Consider the following 15,962-nt stretch of genomic DNA (forward strand, 5'->3'; position numbering starts at 1 on the left):
CTTGGCGCAGTGGCTCACGCCTGTAATCCCTAGCATTTTGGGAGGCCGAGGTGGGAGGATTGTTTGAGCTCAGGAGTTCAAGATCAGCCTGAGCAAGAGTGAGATGCCGTCTCTACTAAAATTAGAAAGAAATTATCCGGACAACCAAAAATATATATAGAAAAAATTAGCCGGGCATGGTGGCACATGCCTGTAGTCCCAGCTACTCGGGAGGCTGAGGCAGAAGGATTGCTTGAGCCCGGGAGTTTGAGGTTGCTGTGAGCTAGGCTAATTCCCCAGCACTCTAGCCTGGGCAACAAAGTGAGACCCTGTCTCAAAAAAAAAAAAAAACCAACTATTTACCCTATAGTTACCCTATAGAGATGCTGTGTTCTCTTACTTCCTCCTTCCCTTCCCCCAATAAGATAAGATCTTTTAGAATAATTCATTCTTTCTTTCTTTCTCTCTTTCTCTCTCTTCTTTTCCTTTTCTTTCATTCTTTCTTTCCTTCTTTCCTTTTTTCTTTCTTTCTTTTTTGTAGAGTCAGGGTCTCACTATGTTGCCCAGGCTAGTCTTGAACTCCTGGCCTCAAGTGATCCTCCTGCCTCAGCCTCCCAAAGTGCTAGGATTACAGGCATGAGCCACTGAACCTGGCCTGGAATATTTTTATGTTTCCATTCTCCTCCAACCTCTTCACACTTTCCACTCACATGAAACATTTGGATAGGTTTTACACTATCTCTCTACACTCCCACCCTAATTTCTAGGTTTTATGCAGATAATTGGTACTTTTTGTTTCAGGCTACTATTGGAATTTCCTTTGCAGTATGTTTCTTCCATTTTGATACTTATTTTTTTAGCCTTTATATTACATATTTCCATGTAGTCTATCAACATCCAATGGGTGTGTGTATGTGTGTGTGTATATATTTTAATATTTCCATAGTCTGTCAATATCCAATAGAAATCCAACGGGTATCAATAGACTATTGGGAAATGTACTATATATTATATATTAATAAATACATATATATAATTATGTAAACATAAAATATATAATATGAATACATAAACATATATTTCATTGTAACTGTGTTCCTCTGTAATCATATGTATCTTATTTCCTGCACTTCAAAACATTCAGAGAAAGTGTTTATGGCACACAAGAAAAAACTAAGAATTCCCACCTTAGACTATCCCAGCTACTCTTCCAACTTCAATTACCAATTCTCCACCAATGACTCACCCAATTCAGATCTCTCGAATTCCAGATCACGTATTTATATACACATAACCCCACTCGAGAATCCCAGGTGATGCTTTAAAGAAACCTCTAACTCAGCAAGTGCAAAACCAAACTCACCTTCCTCCCTAGTCTGGTCCTTTGCAAGTGAAAACTTTCTCAAAGGCTGGGCATGGTGGCTCACACCTGCAGTCCCAGCATTTTGCAAGGCTGAACCAGGAGGATCACTTTATATGAGGAGTTCGAGACCAGCCTGGGTAACATAGTGAGACCCCATCTCTACAAAAAATGTTTTGAAAATTAGTGCACACCTGTAGTCCTAGCTATTCCAGAGACTGAAGCAGGAGGAGCTCAGGAACTCAAGGTTAGAGGAGCTATAATGGCACCACTGCATTCCATCCTGGGCAACAGAGCCAGACCCTGTCTCTAAAAAAACAAAACTTTCTCGGAATATGATGCTGAGAAAGCCACAAGTGTAGTCTTTCATCTCCTAATCCTCACCAAGATCTGCTGATTTCATCTCCTAAACTTTGCTCATATCCATCTACTTTGCTCCATAGCTTGGAGCTATTAGAGTTACTGGTGACCTTACCTGTTTTAGTGGAATGGGAGGGGTACAGGTCAGATGGGCAGGGGTTAATGGGTAGTGGGTGGGAAGTACATAAAAAGAGACAGTCAATACAGACAACTCCTCTGGAAACTCTGGGCAAAGAATCCTGGAAGATTTTGGAGGATGGTATTCTACTTTCCTTTTATTCCCAACACCACCTTTTAGCCCAACCACACCTCTGGGTCAGACAGTTGCTGGCACCAGTAAGCAGGCAGAGCTTCAGACTTCTTGCTGAGCTTTCACAAGGTAAACTAGCCTAAAAACACCTCCCAGTGGGGATATGAGAGAATTTGTGTGTGCTGGGAGGTAGGAGATTCCTTGTAATATTTTATTAGTAAAACTAATACTACAAGGCATACATCCAGACTGAGAGAATAACCTCTTCATTGATCTTCATTCATTCTTGCTCTCCTCCAAACTGTTCTCCATACCACAGCCAGGAATCTTTCCAATTGTAAACCTGATCATATTGAAACTCCTTCTTCTGTCTTCCTTGCCAATTTTTTCTTCCCAGCTCTCCACATTCATGATCTGTACTACAGCCACTTGGGACTTCTTTTGATTCCTCAAACACACTATGGTTTCTTACCACAGGCCTCCGTGTATGCTGTCCCCTCTGCTGTTCCCACCCTCTCTTTGCTTGGTTAACTCCTGTTGATTCATCAGCTCTTAGCTCAAATGTCACTTCTTCAGGGAAGTCTTCATTGCTCTCCAAGACAGGTTAAGACTCCCAGTTGCTACATTCTGAGAAATGTGCCTAAAAAGAGACTCCTAGTTGTAAACTCTCATCACATCCTGTCCTTTCCTCTCACAGTACTTGTCGCAGTTTGCAGTTATGTATTTGTTGTGGTGATTATTTGATTAACGTTTGTCATTTCTAACAGACAGGAAGCCCTAGGAGGCCAGGAAGCAGGCCTCTTTTCTTTTTTCTTTCTTTCTTTTTTTTGAGACAGGCTTTCACTCTGTTGTCCAGGCTGGAGTGCAGTGGCACGATCATAGCTCACTGCAACCACCAACTCTTGGGTTGGAGGAATCCTCCTGCTTCAGCCTTCTGAGTAGCTAGGACTACAGGTGTGTGCCACCACACCAGGCTAATATTTAAATTTTTTGTAGAGACCAGGTCTTGCTATGTTGCCAGGCTGGTCTCGAACTCCTGGCCTCAAAAGATCCTCCCACCTCAGCTTCCAGGGATTATAGGAGTGAGCCACCATGCCTGGCCTGGTCCTCTTTTCATACCATCAAATCATATGATAATATAATGCCTAGCAATGTGTGTGTATTATGTGTGCATGTGTATGACTGGTCAAGGGTCTAGATATGCAAAGCAAAGCAGACCTGGACTGTGGTTACCTCATAAGGAGACAGAACAGCCCATCTGCCTCCTTCAAGGACAGCTCTCTGGCTGGGCCACTGTCATGTGTAACATAGAATAGGATACACCATCTGCCTGTTTGGTTTCTGAATCACCTGAATCCACCCTCATTCAGCAATGTGGACTATCAGCTTTCTGAGACAGAGAGAACAACCTTGAAATAATTGCCATTATTCATTTGACCAATATTTATTCTGTGCATACCCCTACTGTATTCAAACACTTTGCTGGGAATGGGGAAACAGATGAATAAGACCTGGTTATTATTCTCAAGGAATTTACAGTTTGGAAGCACAGTCAAATATATAAACAAATTATAACTTCCTTTTTGAAAACACTGATATTACAAGGCACATTCAAAGTTTTAAAGGATCACGGAGAAGAGAATGACCGTCAAAGCACTTAGCAAAACCCTAGCTCAAAGAAGTGCTATTTATGTCAAGGGACATATTTTTCAAACCTTCTAAGCTCTGACTTTGGATCTGTTTATATCATAAGAAAGCAATTTACTTGGACCACATTGGACAAGCCCCTCATAAAATAACCATCACTAGGTTGCTTTTTATGTTCTTAGTTTTTGTCAGCCATAACAAGAAATATCCATATGAATTTTGGGTTTTGCATTTGTTGTTCAAGTCCTCGTGATTGCTTTATTACATCATTCACTGTTTCCCAATAAAGTCACATGAGAAACTACCTTTAGAATTTAGTGATACAGGAGAAAAAAACCCTATAGTCTATCTCCTCTGATGAACTCATTCCTTTCAGACGACAAAATCTATTCAACATGTACTGTGTTTTCATTTTTGCCCTGGCATCCAGGAAGCTAAGAACTAAATTTTGAATTCAGTTACAGTCATGTTTAACCCCAGGATAATTGTGATCTTTTTCTCTGGCCCTAATGTTTCATTTCTTATTTTCTATGTTATGCTTTTTAAAGAATTTGGAGAAACTGAAGAGGACTCAGAGAAAAGCAATGGAAAAGGGACCGGAAACAGAAAAGAATGGGAACTGAGATGGTATACCCATATTCTCCAACTCGAATATTGGGGCACATCACTCTGGCATATGAGCTATTAGAAAAGATTATCTGAAATTTGGACTGTTCTGAAAAATCCCAGAGATATGTTGAAGACAGATCCCAGGAGGCATGGTCATTATTAATATATATCAATAGTTAGAGAAAGGCTTTAACATTTTCTTGGATCACAGATCCCTTTAATGATCTGTTGAAAGCAATGGAACTGCTCCCCAGTAAAACACAGGGACATACAGTTTATGAAAGCAGAACCCTCCTGTTATCTATTTATAGTTCCAGAGTATCAAAAGCTCTTCACAGCTGTTACTGCTGTGAAGAATTCAGATAGACCTGAGGAAGAACCTGAGCTGCCAAGTCAGATGGGGAAACTGGCAAATCAGCTATCAGCTGAAGTTCTTAACGCTGACACCATTCTCAGATGGTTTAAGCCAGTGCGTGTTTTCTGTTTGTTTTTAACTTTTTTGAGTAACAGACCCTTTTGATGAGCTGATAAACGTATGGGTAAGTTATTGCAAAAATACTACCACAAAACACCCCACCGCCACACCACAATTTTGCACATAATCTCCTGAGGTTCTTGGACTTCCTAAAGCTCATCCTCAGATAATTTGGTTATTTTTAAGTGCAAGACTTCCGTGGACTCAGCGGAATGCCCTTGATGACCTTTATGAATCGTACTCTCTTTTAACATGGGGACAGGAGAGGCCTAAAAGGTTATGGGACCGAGAGTTACCAGACCCCGGTGGCCTCTCACCAGGCCCCTCCAGGCTCTCCCCTCCCCCCGTCCCTGCCGCGCAGGTGCGAAAACCTAAGGGGCCACCGGGGCGCGACGGACGGAGCGTGGGGGATGGGAACCTGGGAGGGGCGGAGGCGGGGGTGGGGACCTTCCCGATGTTGCTTGGTGACCACGCTCTCCGCCCAGACAGTTCCATTTTCTCAGCAGGGGGCGCCGCGGGCTGGGCCATGGCTGACCAAACTCCCAGACCGGCCCTCTTCCGGTTTCCCCCCCTCTGCCGGGCGGTGGCGCACGCCCGTGACGTCATAGAAGGCGGGGCCAGCGCCGCTGCCGGGTGCTGGAGGCGCCATTGGAGCCGGCTTGGCTTGTGAGCCCCGCTGAGGAGCCGGAGGTTGGGCCGCAGTTACCGCCCCGTCCGCTCCCGGTCCTTGGCCCCTCAGCGGCATGGCGTGCGGGGCGACGCTGAAGAGGCCCATGGAGTTCGAGGCGGCGCTGCTGAGCCCCGGTTCCCCGAAGCGGCGGCGCTGCGCCCCTCTCCCCGGCTCCACTCCGGGCCTCAGGCCCCCGGACGCTGAGCCGCCACCGCCGCCGCTTCAGACACAGACCCCACAGCCGACTATGCAGCAGCCCGCCCCGCCCGGCAGCGAGCGGCGCCTTCCAACTCCGGGTAACCTACGCTGTTGCGGGCTTGGCAGGAAGCCAGGCCCAGGAATATTGGGGGGGCTATGAACGCCAGGCCAATTCACCCACGACCCCATCTTTGCTTTGAGAAAAGGGAACTGGGGTGCCGCTGGGCCTGGTTGCTTCTGGGGATGGGAGATATCCGGGAGGGGTAGTGGAGCCACTGTCGGTTTTCGGTTTTCCTGAAGCTGGAGATCCTGGAGGGGTGGGCAGCAAGAGGAAGATGGGAATACCCCTGGCCGTTCAGGGCCCTCCCCGTCCCTGAAACCCCTCCTGCCTCCGCTGCCCGGGCCTGCACTGAGCCGCCCCGCAGATCCAGTGGGCCATGGAAAATTGGATTCTACTCACGAACCCGGCCTTGAGGATGGGGGTGGGGGCGGGTTACTGGGAAGGGGCGTGAGTATGTGCTGTTCTGCACTGTACTGTAGCTTGTAAGGAGACCTATTTCCAGAAGTCTTTAGGGACCCGAGGCTGCCGGAAGAATCAGGGAATCCGATTTCAGCCTGACCATTTCAGAGGGACTGGCCGTGTTCTTTTATTGTATGGCTATTGTCTTGTACCATATATGGCTTGAAATCGGTAGGTCGTTAGCTAGAATTTGAGAATCCTTCACCGTACCGAGGTTCTGGAAGCAAAAAGTCAACTCTCCTTAACACAGGGACTCTCCTTCAGTAAGGCATTCCACTTTGGCCAAGGAAAAGGGAGGGCTGATCTTACAGTAAAGATACCAAATCATAGTTCAGGAGTAGAGGAGTAAGTGCATCAGCATTAATATTCAGCAGTTTTTAAGGGCTCCCAGAAATGAGGGGGGTCTCAGAAATGGACTTTGGCCAGGCATTCTTTGGGTGTTTTTCTATTGCTCAACCTTAGGAAAAACTCTGGGATTACTTTAAAATCATTCTTTCCTCACATCTTTTCACTTACCAGTGGCCATTAGGTTTCATTTCCTCCTTACTTTGCATATCCATAATGCAGATTTCAGGCCCTCATCCTCACAGCAAGATTCCTGCCCCCATCGGAGCCCTCCCAGTCTTTATATGCTTACTGGTGTTCATCTCAACTTTATCCAGGAATTCAAAGGATTTATCACCTATACCCGTATCTCACCTAGTCTGTCTTTTATATATTTTCTTCAAACTGTACCTGTGTTCTTTCCTCCAGGCCCACCCTTCTGTGCCTGTATCATATTTTCCACTTGTATTTGCTAAATCCAATAGAGTCATTTCTTCAAGTTTTTCATCCATTACCTGACTAACCTGCTGTTAAAGAACTCTGTTCTACTTTAAATTCCCTGGCCACTCAATGTTGTATAACCTTATGTACAGAATGAAATAATGTTTTCAAAAGTTCTTTTTAAAGAGCCCTCAAAAGTGGGGGTGGGGAGGGCATAGGTGTCTCTACTTGCAGTGATAATTTTTTCTTCCAGGGCTCCTGCAGATACCCAGAGATAGTCACATAATCTTTTTGGGTCTTACTCAGCTAGAGTGCTGTGGCATCAGCCTAGCTCAGAGCAACCTCAAACTCCTGGGGAAAGCAATCCTCCTGCCTTAGCCTCCCAAGTAGCTGTGGCTACAGGCGCATGCCACCAGGTCTGGCTCATTTTTTCTGTTTTTGGTAGAGATGGGCTCTTGCTTAGGCTGATCTCCCGCTGATCTCCAACTCCTGACCTCAAGCAATCCTCCTGCCTCGGCCTCCCAGAGTGCTAGGATTACAGGTGTGAGCCACCTCACCCGGCCGTGATCATTGAATGTATTTGGAAGTCTGAATATGGCAGAATGCTATAATGGGGCCACTGTTTTTTTAAATCTTAAAATCTAATTTTTGCAAAGATCATGTAAACTAGTTTCCTGGTTATTTGTGTTAAAATATTTTATCTAAAATATTCATTTGTAAAGATTGATCAGTTATGTTTCTTTTTCTTTTTAACCTGACATTGTGAACATTTCAGTTATGTTTCTTAATGCTTATTAGAATATGGCTCTATTATGACAGAAGTACAAATATTAATCATTATTTGGTGCTTTGGTTTAAGTGAAAGATGTCTTTTTGATTAAAAAGGAAGAATGGGGATGGAAATTGTTGCTATACAAATAGAAAGAATAAACCAACTAATGGAAAAGAGAGTTTAAAAATCAATGACTTCATTTTATAACATCACAGTTGTTATCTGAAGGGTTGTAAACTCTCAGAATTGGTCAAGAAACTGTTTTTACCTCACTTTATAAAAAGATATGTATAATACAGGTTGAGCATCTCTAATCCAAGAATCTGAAATCTGAAATGCTCAAATGCTGCCAACATGACACTCAAAGGAAATACTCGTTGGATCATTTCAGATTGCAGGTTAGGGATGCTCAACTGGTAAGGATGATGCAAATATTCCAAAATGTGAAACTCTTCTATCTCAAACATTTTAGATAAGAGATACTTGACCTGCTTAGCATTTTTTGTGGAAGGGTCCTATAAAATTAAATCTTTTACCGCTTAAATTTTTATTGAGTGCTGGGTGGACGCCAGGCATGGATGGGAGTTGCTGACCTCAGGGAGATGTTTGTAAATATAGTGTGAGTCTAGATGCAAAGCAATTAATTGATCATGACTTGAGAGTTGGGGAGTAACTTCTGGATTGAGATAGCATTTTAGCTGAGTCTTGAGTAATGTTTGGGGGCCAGCCTCGTTTGAAACACAGGGAAATTACTAGAGCAACGGCTAGAAAACCCACAAAATAAGGAAAGAATAATTTAATGTTAACTGGATTGTTGTAGGAAATGGAACTGGGAAAATAAATTGGGGTCGGGTCTTGGAAGGCATTGAATGCCATGTTCAGGAGGTTGAATTTTGGTCTGTAGCAGCTTGGAACCACTGTAGAGTTTTGAGGGTTGGCCTAGCCTGACATAACCGAGAAATACAACTTCATATTATAGTCGGAGGCAAGGATTAAAATTATTATCCACTGTTAAAAAGATTTGCATTTTTCTTTTTTAAAACTTTCCTATTTTATGTGGCCTTATTTGAAAGAAAATCATATCTACTTGGACTTGCTAGTCCTTCTACCAGCCTCAAAGTTGTACCTTTCCATTTGTTCACTTTACCATACGGGAGGCAGTTAGAGGTTTATCAAAGACCTTCTGTTCCCATGTCCTCATACTTGTCCTTTCTTGTTTCAAGTCTTTGCAATTTCTTACATCCTTGTCTTGAATCTGGCAAGTATGCGCTTGAGGAATAATATATTTTAAAAATGAAGTGAAAACTTCATAAATATGAACTTTATAGCACTCTTAAAGGCAAGCATTGTGCATTGCTAATCCTGCATTTTTCCAGTGTTTAGGCTGACAGTTATGGAATTTAACTATGTATGGAGCCATTTAAAGTTCATGTCTGTTCCTGGTCCAGACTGTCACTTGTTACGGTGTTATCATTATCTTTGATTTTGATTTTCACTACCTTATCAAATAGGCATTTGACATTTAGTTCTTCAACTAGACTAAAGGTCCTAAATGACTTCCCAAGGTTACAGACAAACAGCTAGGAAGAAGCAAAGTGGCATTATTAACATCTCCCACCATTAAGAAAATATAGCAAAGTATATGCTAGAATAATAAGAGTTAGAGTGGATACAATTTTCTGGAATTCTTTTTTTTCTTAGGAGACTTTATTATCTAGAGAGTGAATACAGTATTATACTACAAAAATGAAGAACTTGAAAACCACATCCTTTCAATTTCTTTGTTGTCTCTAGGAGTGTACTTCAAAGTGGTTAGTAATTTGTGTTTCCTGGACTCCCTTTAATAGTGTTAGCAAATTTGGTTTGTGATTACCTTGACTCAGAACAGTAATCTGAATTCCACCAAATATTGCCTCTTGAAGGATCAGAATTCTTTTCTAAGCCTTGATCATCAGTCCCAAGCAATGAACCTCAGCTCTTCCCTGGTTAGTTAGTGTCCCAGCTGTGAACATAATGGTTTCTGCTGTCCTCTTTTCCAAAGATCTTAAGAGTCCTGTATGGGACAAGAGCTTCATTGTTAGAAGACCTTGGGTGGTAGGAGACTCCCCTTTAATACCCTAGTTTGAGAAATTATAAAACTTAAAGGAAATCAAAAATAGCACCCCATTAGGTAATGGGAGGTTTCTTTTACTGTAAATTGTACTAATCACCCAGCAAAGGGCAGATCTAGTCTTCATTGCCACAGGAATGAAGGGAACTCAGGATGGCTTATGCCAAAATAGCCACTATTTTATGCATTGTTGAAAATAGTGGCAATAAGAGTGCACTGTCTCTGGGGCTAGAGAGGGGGAATGCTTTATGCAATATAAACATTGTACTTGTTTGTATGGGGGGAGCGAAGAGATTGAGGCCTACGTGCTAAAGTCTAATCGAAAGACCTTCCTTGTCTCTTCCCACTTGTTAAGAAAGTTTGAAGAAATGACACAATAAAGTGAAAGCTCAAGTTTGTTTCTTTTTTATTAGAGCAAATTTTTCAGAACATTAAACAAGAATATAGTCGTTATCAGAGGTGGAGACATTTAGAAGTTGTTCTCAATCAGAGTGAAGCTTGTGCTTCGGAAAGTCAACCTCACTCCTCAGCACTCACAGCACCTAGTTCTCCAGGTAAGCCTGCTTTGATGTGCAAAATCCATTTAAGAGTTTGTAAATCGTACTTATGATGGTTTCCCAATCCAGAATTGATCTTCTCTAATAAAATTGGTAAAGTGGATACATTATATTACTACTTATAAATACTTTTAAAACCATAAAGTCATAAAACTGGAAAATACCTTAGATTGATTTGATTGTGCTTCCATCTAACCAATACAAGAGCATCCTCATCTATAACTGCAATGTGTAATACTGTGGCCATTAGCCATGTGTGGCTGTTTAATTTAAAATTAATTAAAATTAAATAAAATGCAAAAATTCATTTTCTCAGATGCAGCAGTTGCATTTCAAGTGCTCAGAAGCCACATATGGCTGTTTTATTGGATCTATAGGACACTTCCATTATTGCAGAACATTCTGTTGGACAGTGCTGCTCTGTAACATCATTGCCAGGAGGTCAGAGAGGATGTGCTCAAAAGTAGAATCTCAAGGTTGGAGAGAATCTTCATGGTCATGTAGGAAACCAGTCTTGCCTGCCATATTGCTTGCTGTTGGGGTTCAACAGCCCAGTGTTAGAACATCTCCAGTGATGGTGAACTCTGTCTACTTTAACAGTAGGGGAGAATGTTTCCTCACAAAGTACTTTACTTTTTAACAGTTCTAAGGGTTAAAAGTTACCTTGATTTAAAAATTGTCTCCTTACAGAATGTAAATTGGTGTTTGCCAGGAGCTAGGGGGAGGGGAGAATGGGAAGATAAGTGCTTAATAGGTGAGGAGTTATACTTTTTGTGGTGATGGGAATATTTTGGCACTAAATACCATTGTTTGCTTTAAAATGGCTAATTCTATTTTATGTTAATTTAACCTCAATAAGTTTTTTTTTTTTTTTTTTAATTGTTTCCTTATGGTCCTAGCTCTGGAACAACACCATTTCTTTCTAATTGCTCTTGCACATACATAAATGATAGACCATTCAGTGGTTATAACTAGCAATCTTGAGATTTTAGTAATATAATTTTGAAGTAATAGAATACGTTATGGGTATGACTAGCTAGATGGTTGGGTCAGGTTTTATTTGTAGGGAAAAAGATACACTCTAGTTAGCTTAAGCAAAAAATTATTTGTTTCAGGTTGTTGAATAGCTTACAGGCTAACTAAGAAGGCTGAAGAAAAAGATTGTAATCTAAGCTTTCAGGAACACCTCAGAACTGGGCTATGTACCACCAGGGCTGCTTTTTTTTAATCATGATCAGAAGGCCACCTGTGGAATCTGTTTCTCCAGTTGTCAGCTCTAGAACCAGGCTGCTGTTGCTTTAGCCTCACCACCAAAATAGATGCCTGGTGCAAGCTTATCCCTCCATTTATCTCACTACTGAATTCAAAGCTTTTGTGAGTGAATCTGATTGGCAGAACCTAGTCACATCGGAAATCTTAGCTATCAAGGAGTCTGGAAAATATAGTTTGAATTTCAGAGCCTCTACTGGGAAAAAGACTGAGGAGAAACTAGAAGGAAGTTACAATAGGTGGTTAGGCAAAGGAATCCATAGTGTCTACCACAAACGTTCTGGTTCTTTCTTGTAATGTTAGGTTTCTGTGTTTTCTGGCATTCCAATGGATATTTTGGTTTCTAACTTTACTATTTTATGAACGTTTCACTCTTCTCAACCTGAATTCAAAAGTGATCTAGGATGAGATGTGTAGTGCCTGATTGCATACTTCAGAAAGAGATTCTTGGTTGGGCACAGTGGCTCATGCCTATAATCCCAGCTCTTTGGGAGGCCAAGGCAAAAGGATCGCTTGAGCCCAGGAGTTCAAGACCAGCCAGGGCAACACAGCAAGACCCTATCTCTACAAAAAACTTTTTTAAAAATTTAGCTAGTCATAGTACAAACCCTGCAGTCCCAGCTACCTAGGGGACTGAGGTAAGAGGATCACTTGAGCCCAGGAGTTTGAGGTTGCAGCGACCTGTGGCACCACTGCACTCTAGCCCAGGCGACAGAGTAATACTCTGTCTCCATAAAAAGAGAGAGAGAGAGAAAAGAAATTCTTTGTGAATATGCTTGAACTTATTAAGAACTTGATTTGATGGCCTTAAAGGTTAATGACTTTGCTAACAGTTTTTCTCCTGAGCTTTAAACTTCCCATTTTTTATCACAATCACCTGTAGAGCTTAAAATAAAAGATACCCAAGCCCTTCCCCAGAATTAAATCAGAATGTGTATCTTATTTTGTTGTTGTAAATGTTACAGATAATTATGATGCACCTTTCTTGTTTAAACATAGGTCTAGATTATCTCAAAAGATCTTGGTCATTCTCATGCTATGAATCTACTTTCTCTAATCCAGACTAGAGGTTTTATATCAGCTTTAAACTTGTTCTTGTCGTTTACGAAGTCGTCATTGAGTATGGGCTCAGATTGTTAGGGGATCAGAGCTGTTTTTCTGTATGTAGATCAGCTAACACAACTAGATATATGTTGTTCCTCCTACTTCTTAATTTACCTTTGGCTTTGTAAAACAAGTGGAGGAAACCGAAAGTATTTTGTGAAAATATTACACATAAAGTAATGAAAATTGAAATTTTTCTAAACAGTTTTTATGTATCTTGAGGGCTGTTTATATGAAGCTGTTAATTCTAAATCTTCGAACTATTAATAGATTATATTGTGTAAACCACATTTATCTTTTGCCCAGGTACCTCCTGGATGAAGAAGGACCAGCCCACCTTTACCCTCCGACAAGTTGGAATAATATGTGAGCGTCTCTTAAAAGACTATGAAGATAAGATTCGGGAGGAATATGAGCAAATCCTCAATACCAAACTAGCAGGTATGCTGAGGCAATAACTATGCCATTGTTGTTAAATAGGGTTCAGTAAGAATTACCCCAGTTAAATTTGAAAAAGAGACTAGGGCTTTCACATAAGAGGGTTTATTGAATTGTGAGTATTGAGGTTACTGTTTGTTGATTGTGAATTTGTCATGTACACCTTATATGGAAAGACTTTCCATTTGTATTTCTGAAAGGAGATTAAAAAAGCTCTTACAAGAATTTTCCATATGAATAAAGGCATTGAGTAGGCCATTTAGGCTAGCTGGCAGGTAAACTGTTGGTTGGGATATGGTACTAACATTTCAACTGGTGTTTGGGTGGAGTGTTGTGTTGTCAACATATTCAAACTTCCTACTGGGAGTCACCTAGTGGATGAGAGGGGGTGTTGGACATCCTGTGATTTGGGAGGTATAATAGGGTAAATCAAGGCTAGCTCAGGCTAGATAACAAAGGTGGTGATCAGTGATGGCAACAAGTAGAGCCTTCCGTGAAAGGAAGGGATCTGAATCAGGAATAGAAAGTAGTATCTGTTGAGTAAAAGTGGATGATGTTCCACATTAAACACGCAGTGCTATATATTAAGCACAGATCTCATCATATTCCTCTTCTGATTAATGTGATTAAAGTCCTTATCTGTACCCTATCATTGATGGGATACAGTTGAAGATCTGTTGCTTAGTGTGACAGTGTGTGTAATTGAGAAATTTATGGGCAACTTTCATGCTATGCTGCTGTGTACTTACCAGGGAGAAGTGAAGAAGCACTCCTTCCGCCTGTAACAGTGTTGTCTCCTAATCTGGAGACCCACACAACATGGTTCTGCAGAATGTTAATTGGTCTGCTTTATATTGGCAACTGTTGGGTTAAGCAAAGTACATGGGTTCCTTTTTGTAGAACTTCTTTGATCCTTTAATATGCTAATATGTATTATAAGAAGAAGCTCTAGGCCATTAAGCCTATAATCCCAGTATTTTGGGAGGCAGAAGCAAGGAGAATCACCCGAGACACCCTGGCAACAGAGTGAGACCCTGTCTCTTACAAAAATAAAAATAAGAAGGACCTCTAGTATATCATTCCCTCTTCTACCCCAATATTGTTCAGATCAGCTGGCTCTAAGTCACTTCTCTATTCATAGATGTGAGGCTGCTTTCTACTGAGTTTCCCTTTAGAAGGTGATGCTTCTGTAGAACTGTCTGCAATTAGATGGCATAAAATTTTCTCTTAGCTTTCCGGACATCCCACACCGCTTCCCACTCATGTTTTTCACTCAGTGTGTGTATTGAAATTTATAGGAAGGAAAGAGCTTCAAGTCCCATAGGAGATTTGCTGAAATTTGCTGGCCTGTAGTAGTGAGCATACCTCTCTGTCTTGGGAGGCCATTAGTAGGGGTGGAGTCATGTCAGGGGAGAGGTTATTATGAAAATGTTATTATAGATAATTGTATCCAATCTAGAAGCCAGATATCTGGCTCTGGGATCTAACAGGAAGGATCTGACCTCAGAGTGATTTATACAAACAGGGCTTAAGAGGGTGAAGAATTCAAACTGGGAAGCTGGATGTGATCCTGACACTTGATTCTTGAAAAAATGGGGGGAGTTTCTGGGAATAAATATATACTGTCTTTCTCTTCACAGAACAATATGAATCTTTTGTGAAATTTACACATGATCAGATTATGCGACGGTATGGGACAAGGCCAACAAGCTGTAAGTATTGCCTAGTTTTTCTTTAAATTGTCCAAGTTCCAAGAACAAGGTTTCGACACTGAATATCTTGTCTCTTGAGAGCAAAAAGCTCCTGTGAAGTAAAATAATAGCTAAGAATAGTTAAGTGCCCAGCATTATGCCAAACCCTTTAAATCCATACCAAAACTTCTGTAATCCTCATGGTCACCCTTTGAGGGAGGGACTATTATTAGCCCCATTTTACAGGTAAGGATAGCATTTAAAGCGGTTATATAATTTGCCCAAGCTCATATCCTAGTAGTTCAGCCAGGATTGAACCTAGGTGGTTTAACTCTAGTACCAATTTGTTTGTTATCTATATTTGCTCCAGAACGATAGTTCCAATTGTTTTTTTCTTCTTCTTTTTTTGAGACAGAGTCTCACTCTGTTGCCCTGAATAGAATGCTGTGATATCAGCCTACCTCACAGCAACCTCAAACTCCTGGGCTTAAGCAATCCTCCTGCCTCAACCTCCCAAGTAGCTGGGACTACAGGCACATGCCTCAATGTCTGGCTAATTTTTCTATTTTTAGTAAAGACAGAGTCTCACTATTCCTCAGGCTGGTCTCGAACTCCTGAGCTCAAGCAATTCTCCCACCTCGGCCTCCCAAAGTGCTAGAATTACAGGCGTGAGCCACTGTGCCCAGCCCCAATTGTTAATATATGAAAGTTGATTACTTAAACTAGTTTATCAAGTGCATGGTCAGGAATTCTTATTCTAAACATCTTGCAACTACCAGTTAACACAAGACATGATTTGTAAACAGCTGTATATCTAGCTGAATTTGAGTCAGGTTTCTTAAATTGTTGAGGTTGAGTTCCTTTTAAGTGGCAACTCATATCCTTCATGCTGTTTGTGACGTATACTGTTAATATTTTAAAAAGCATGACGCTACATTTTTTGTATTCTTAAGCTTTTTGTTTTTTATTCCTAATTTACAGATGTGTCCTGAAGCTTTGTTGCATAACTGGGTACCAGGTTTGACCTCAAGAGATGGCTGCTGTACACTTTTTGCAACTGGTTTGATACCACATTTCAGCTCCAACTTTTCATCCTGAGAACACTTAAACGTTTCTGCAGGTCCATTTTATACAACTTGAAAGACCTTAAAACTTTCTGGTTGCCACAAGCATATCTTTCTTTTCTGC

At 41.3% G+C, this 15,962-nt stretch overlaps 1 protein-coding gene across 1 annotated transcript; it reads left to right on the forward strand.

Annotated features, from left to right (window-relative positions):
* The first annotated feature begins 5,329 nt into the window (after positions 1–5,329).
* AKIRIN1 (akirin 1) lies at positions 5,330–15,852 on the forward strand. The gene is made up of 5 exons (XM_069477724.1): positions 5,330–5,646; positions 10,129–10,269; positions 12,952–13,086; positions 14,724–14,795; positions 15,756–15,852. The coding sequence occupies exons 1-5, from the start codon at positions 5,424–5,426 to the stop codon at positions 15,764–15,766; spliced, it is 582 nt and encodes a 193-aa protein (XP_069333825.1). The 5' UTR covers positions 5,330–5,423; the 3' UTR covers positions 15,767–15,852.
* Positions 15,853–15,962: the final 110 nt, after the last annotated feature.

The sequence above is a fragment of the Eulemur rufifrons genome, chromosome 8 (assembly GCF_041146395.1).
Source record: "Eulemur rufifrons isolate Redbay chromosome 8, OSU_ERuf_1, whole genome shotgun sequence".
NCBI classification, from domain to species: domain Eukaryota; kingdom Metazoa; phylum Chordata; class Mammalia; order Primates; family Lemuridae; genus Eulemur; species Eulemur rufifrons.

Bases quoted from the DNA above. Each gene is read 5' to 3' on its own strand.
- AKIRIN1 (XM_069477724.1), top strand. From the start codon at position 5,424: ATGGCGTGCGGGGCGACGCTGAAGAGGCCCATGGAGTTCGAGGCGGCG. The intron at 5,647-10,128 runs GTAACCTACGCT...CTTTTTTATTAG, and splicing joins GCGGCGCCTTCCAACTCCGG to AGCAAATTTTTCAGAACATT. The intron at 10,270-12,951 runs GTAAGCCTGCTT...TCTTTTGCCCAG, and splicing joins CACAGCACCTAGTTCTCCAG to GTACCTCCTGGATGAAGAAG.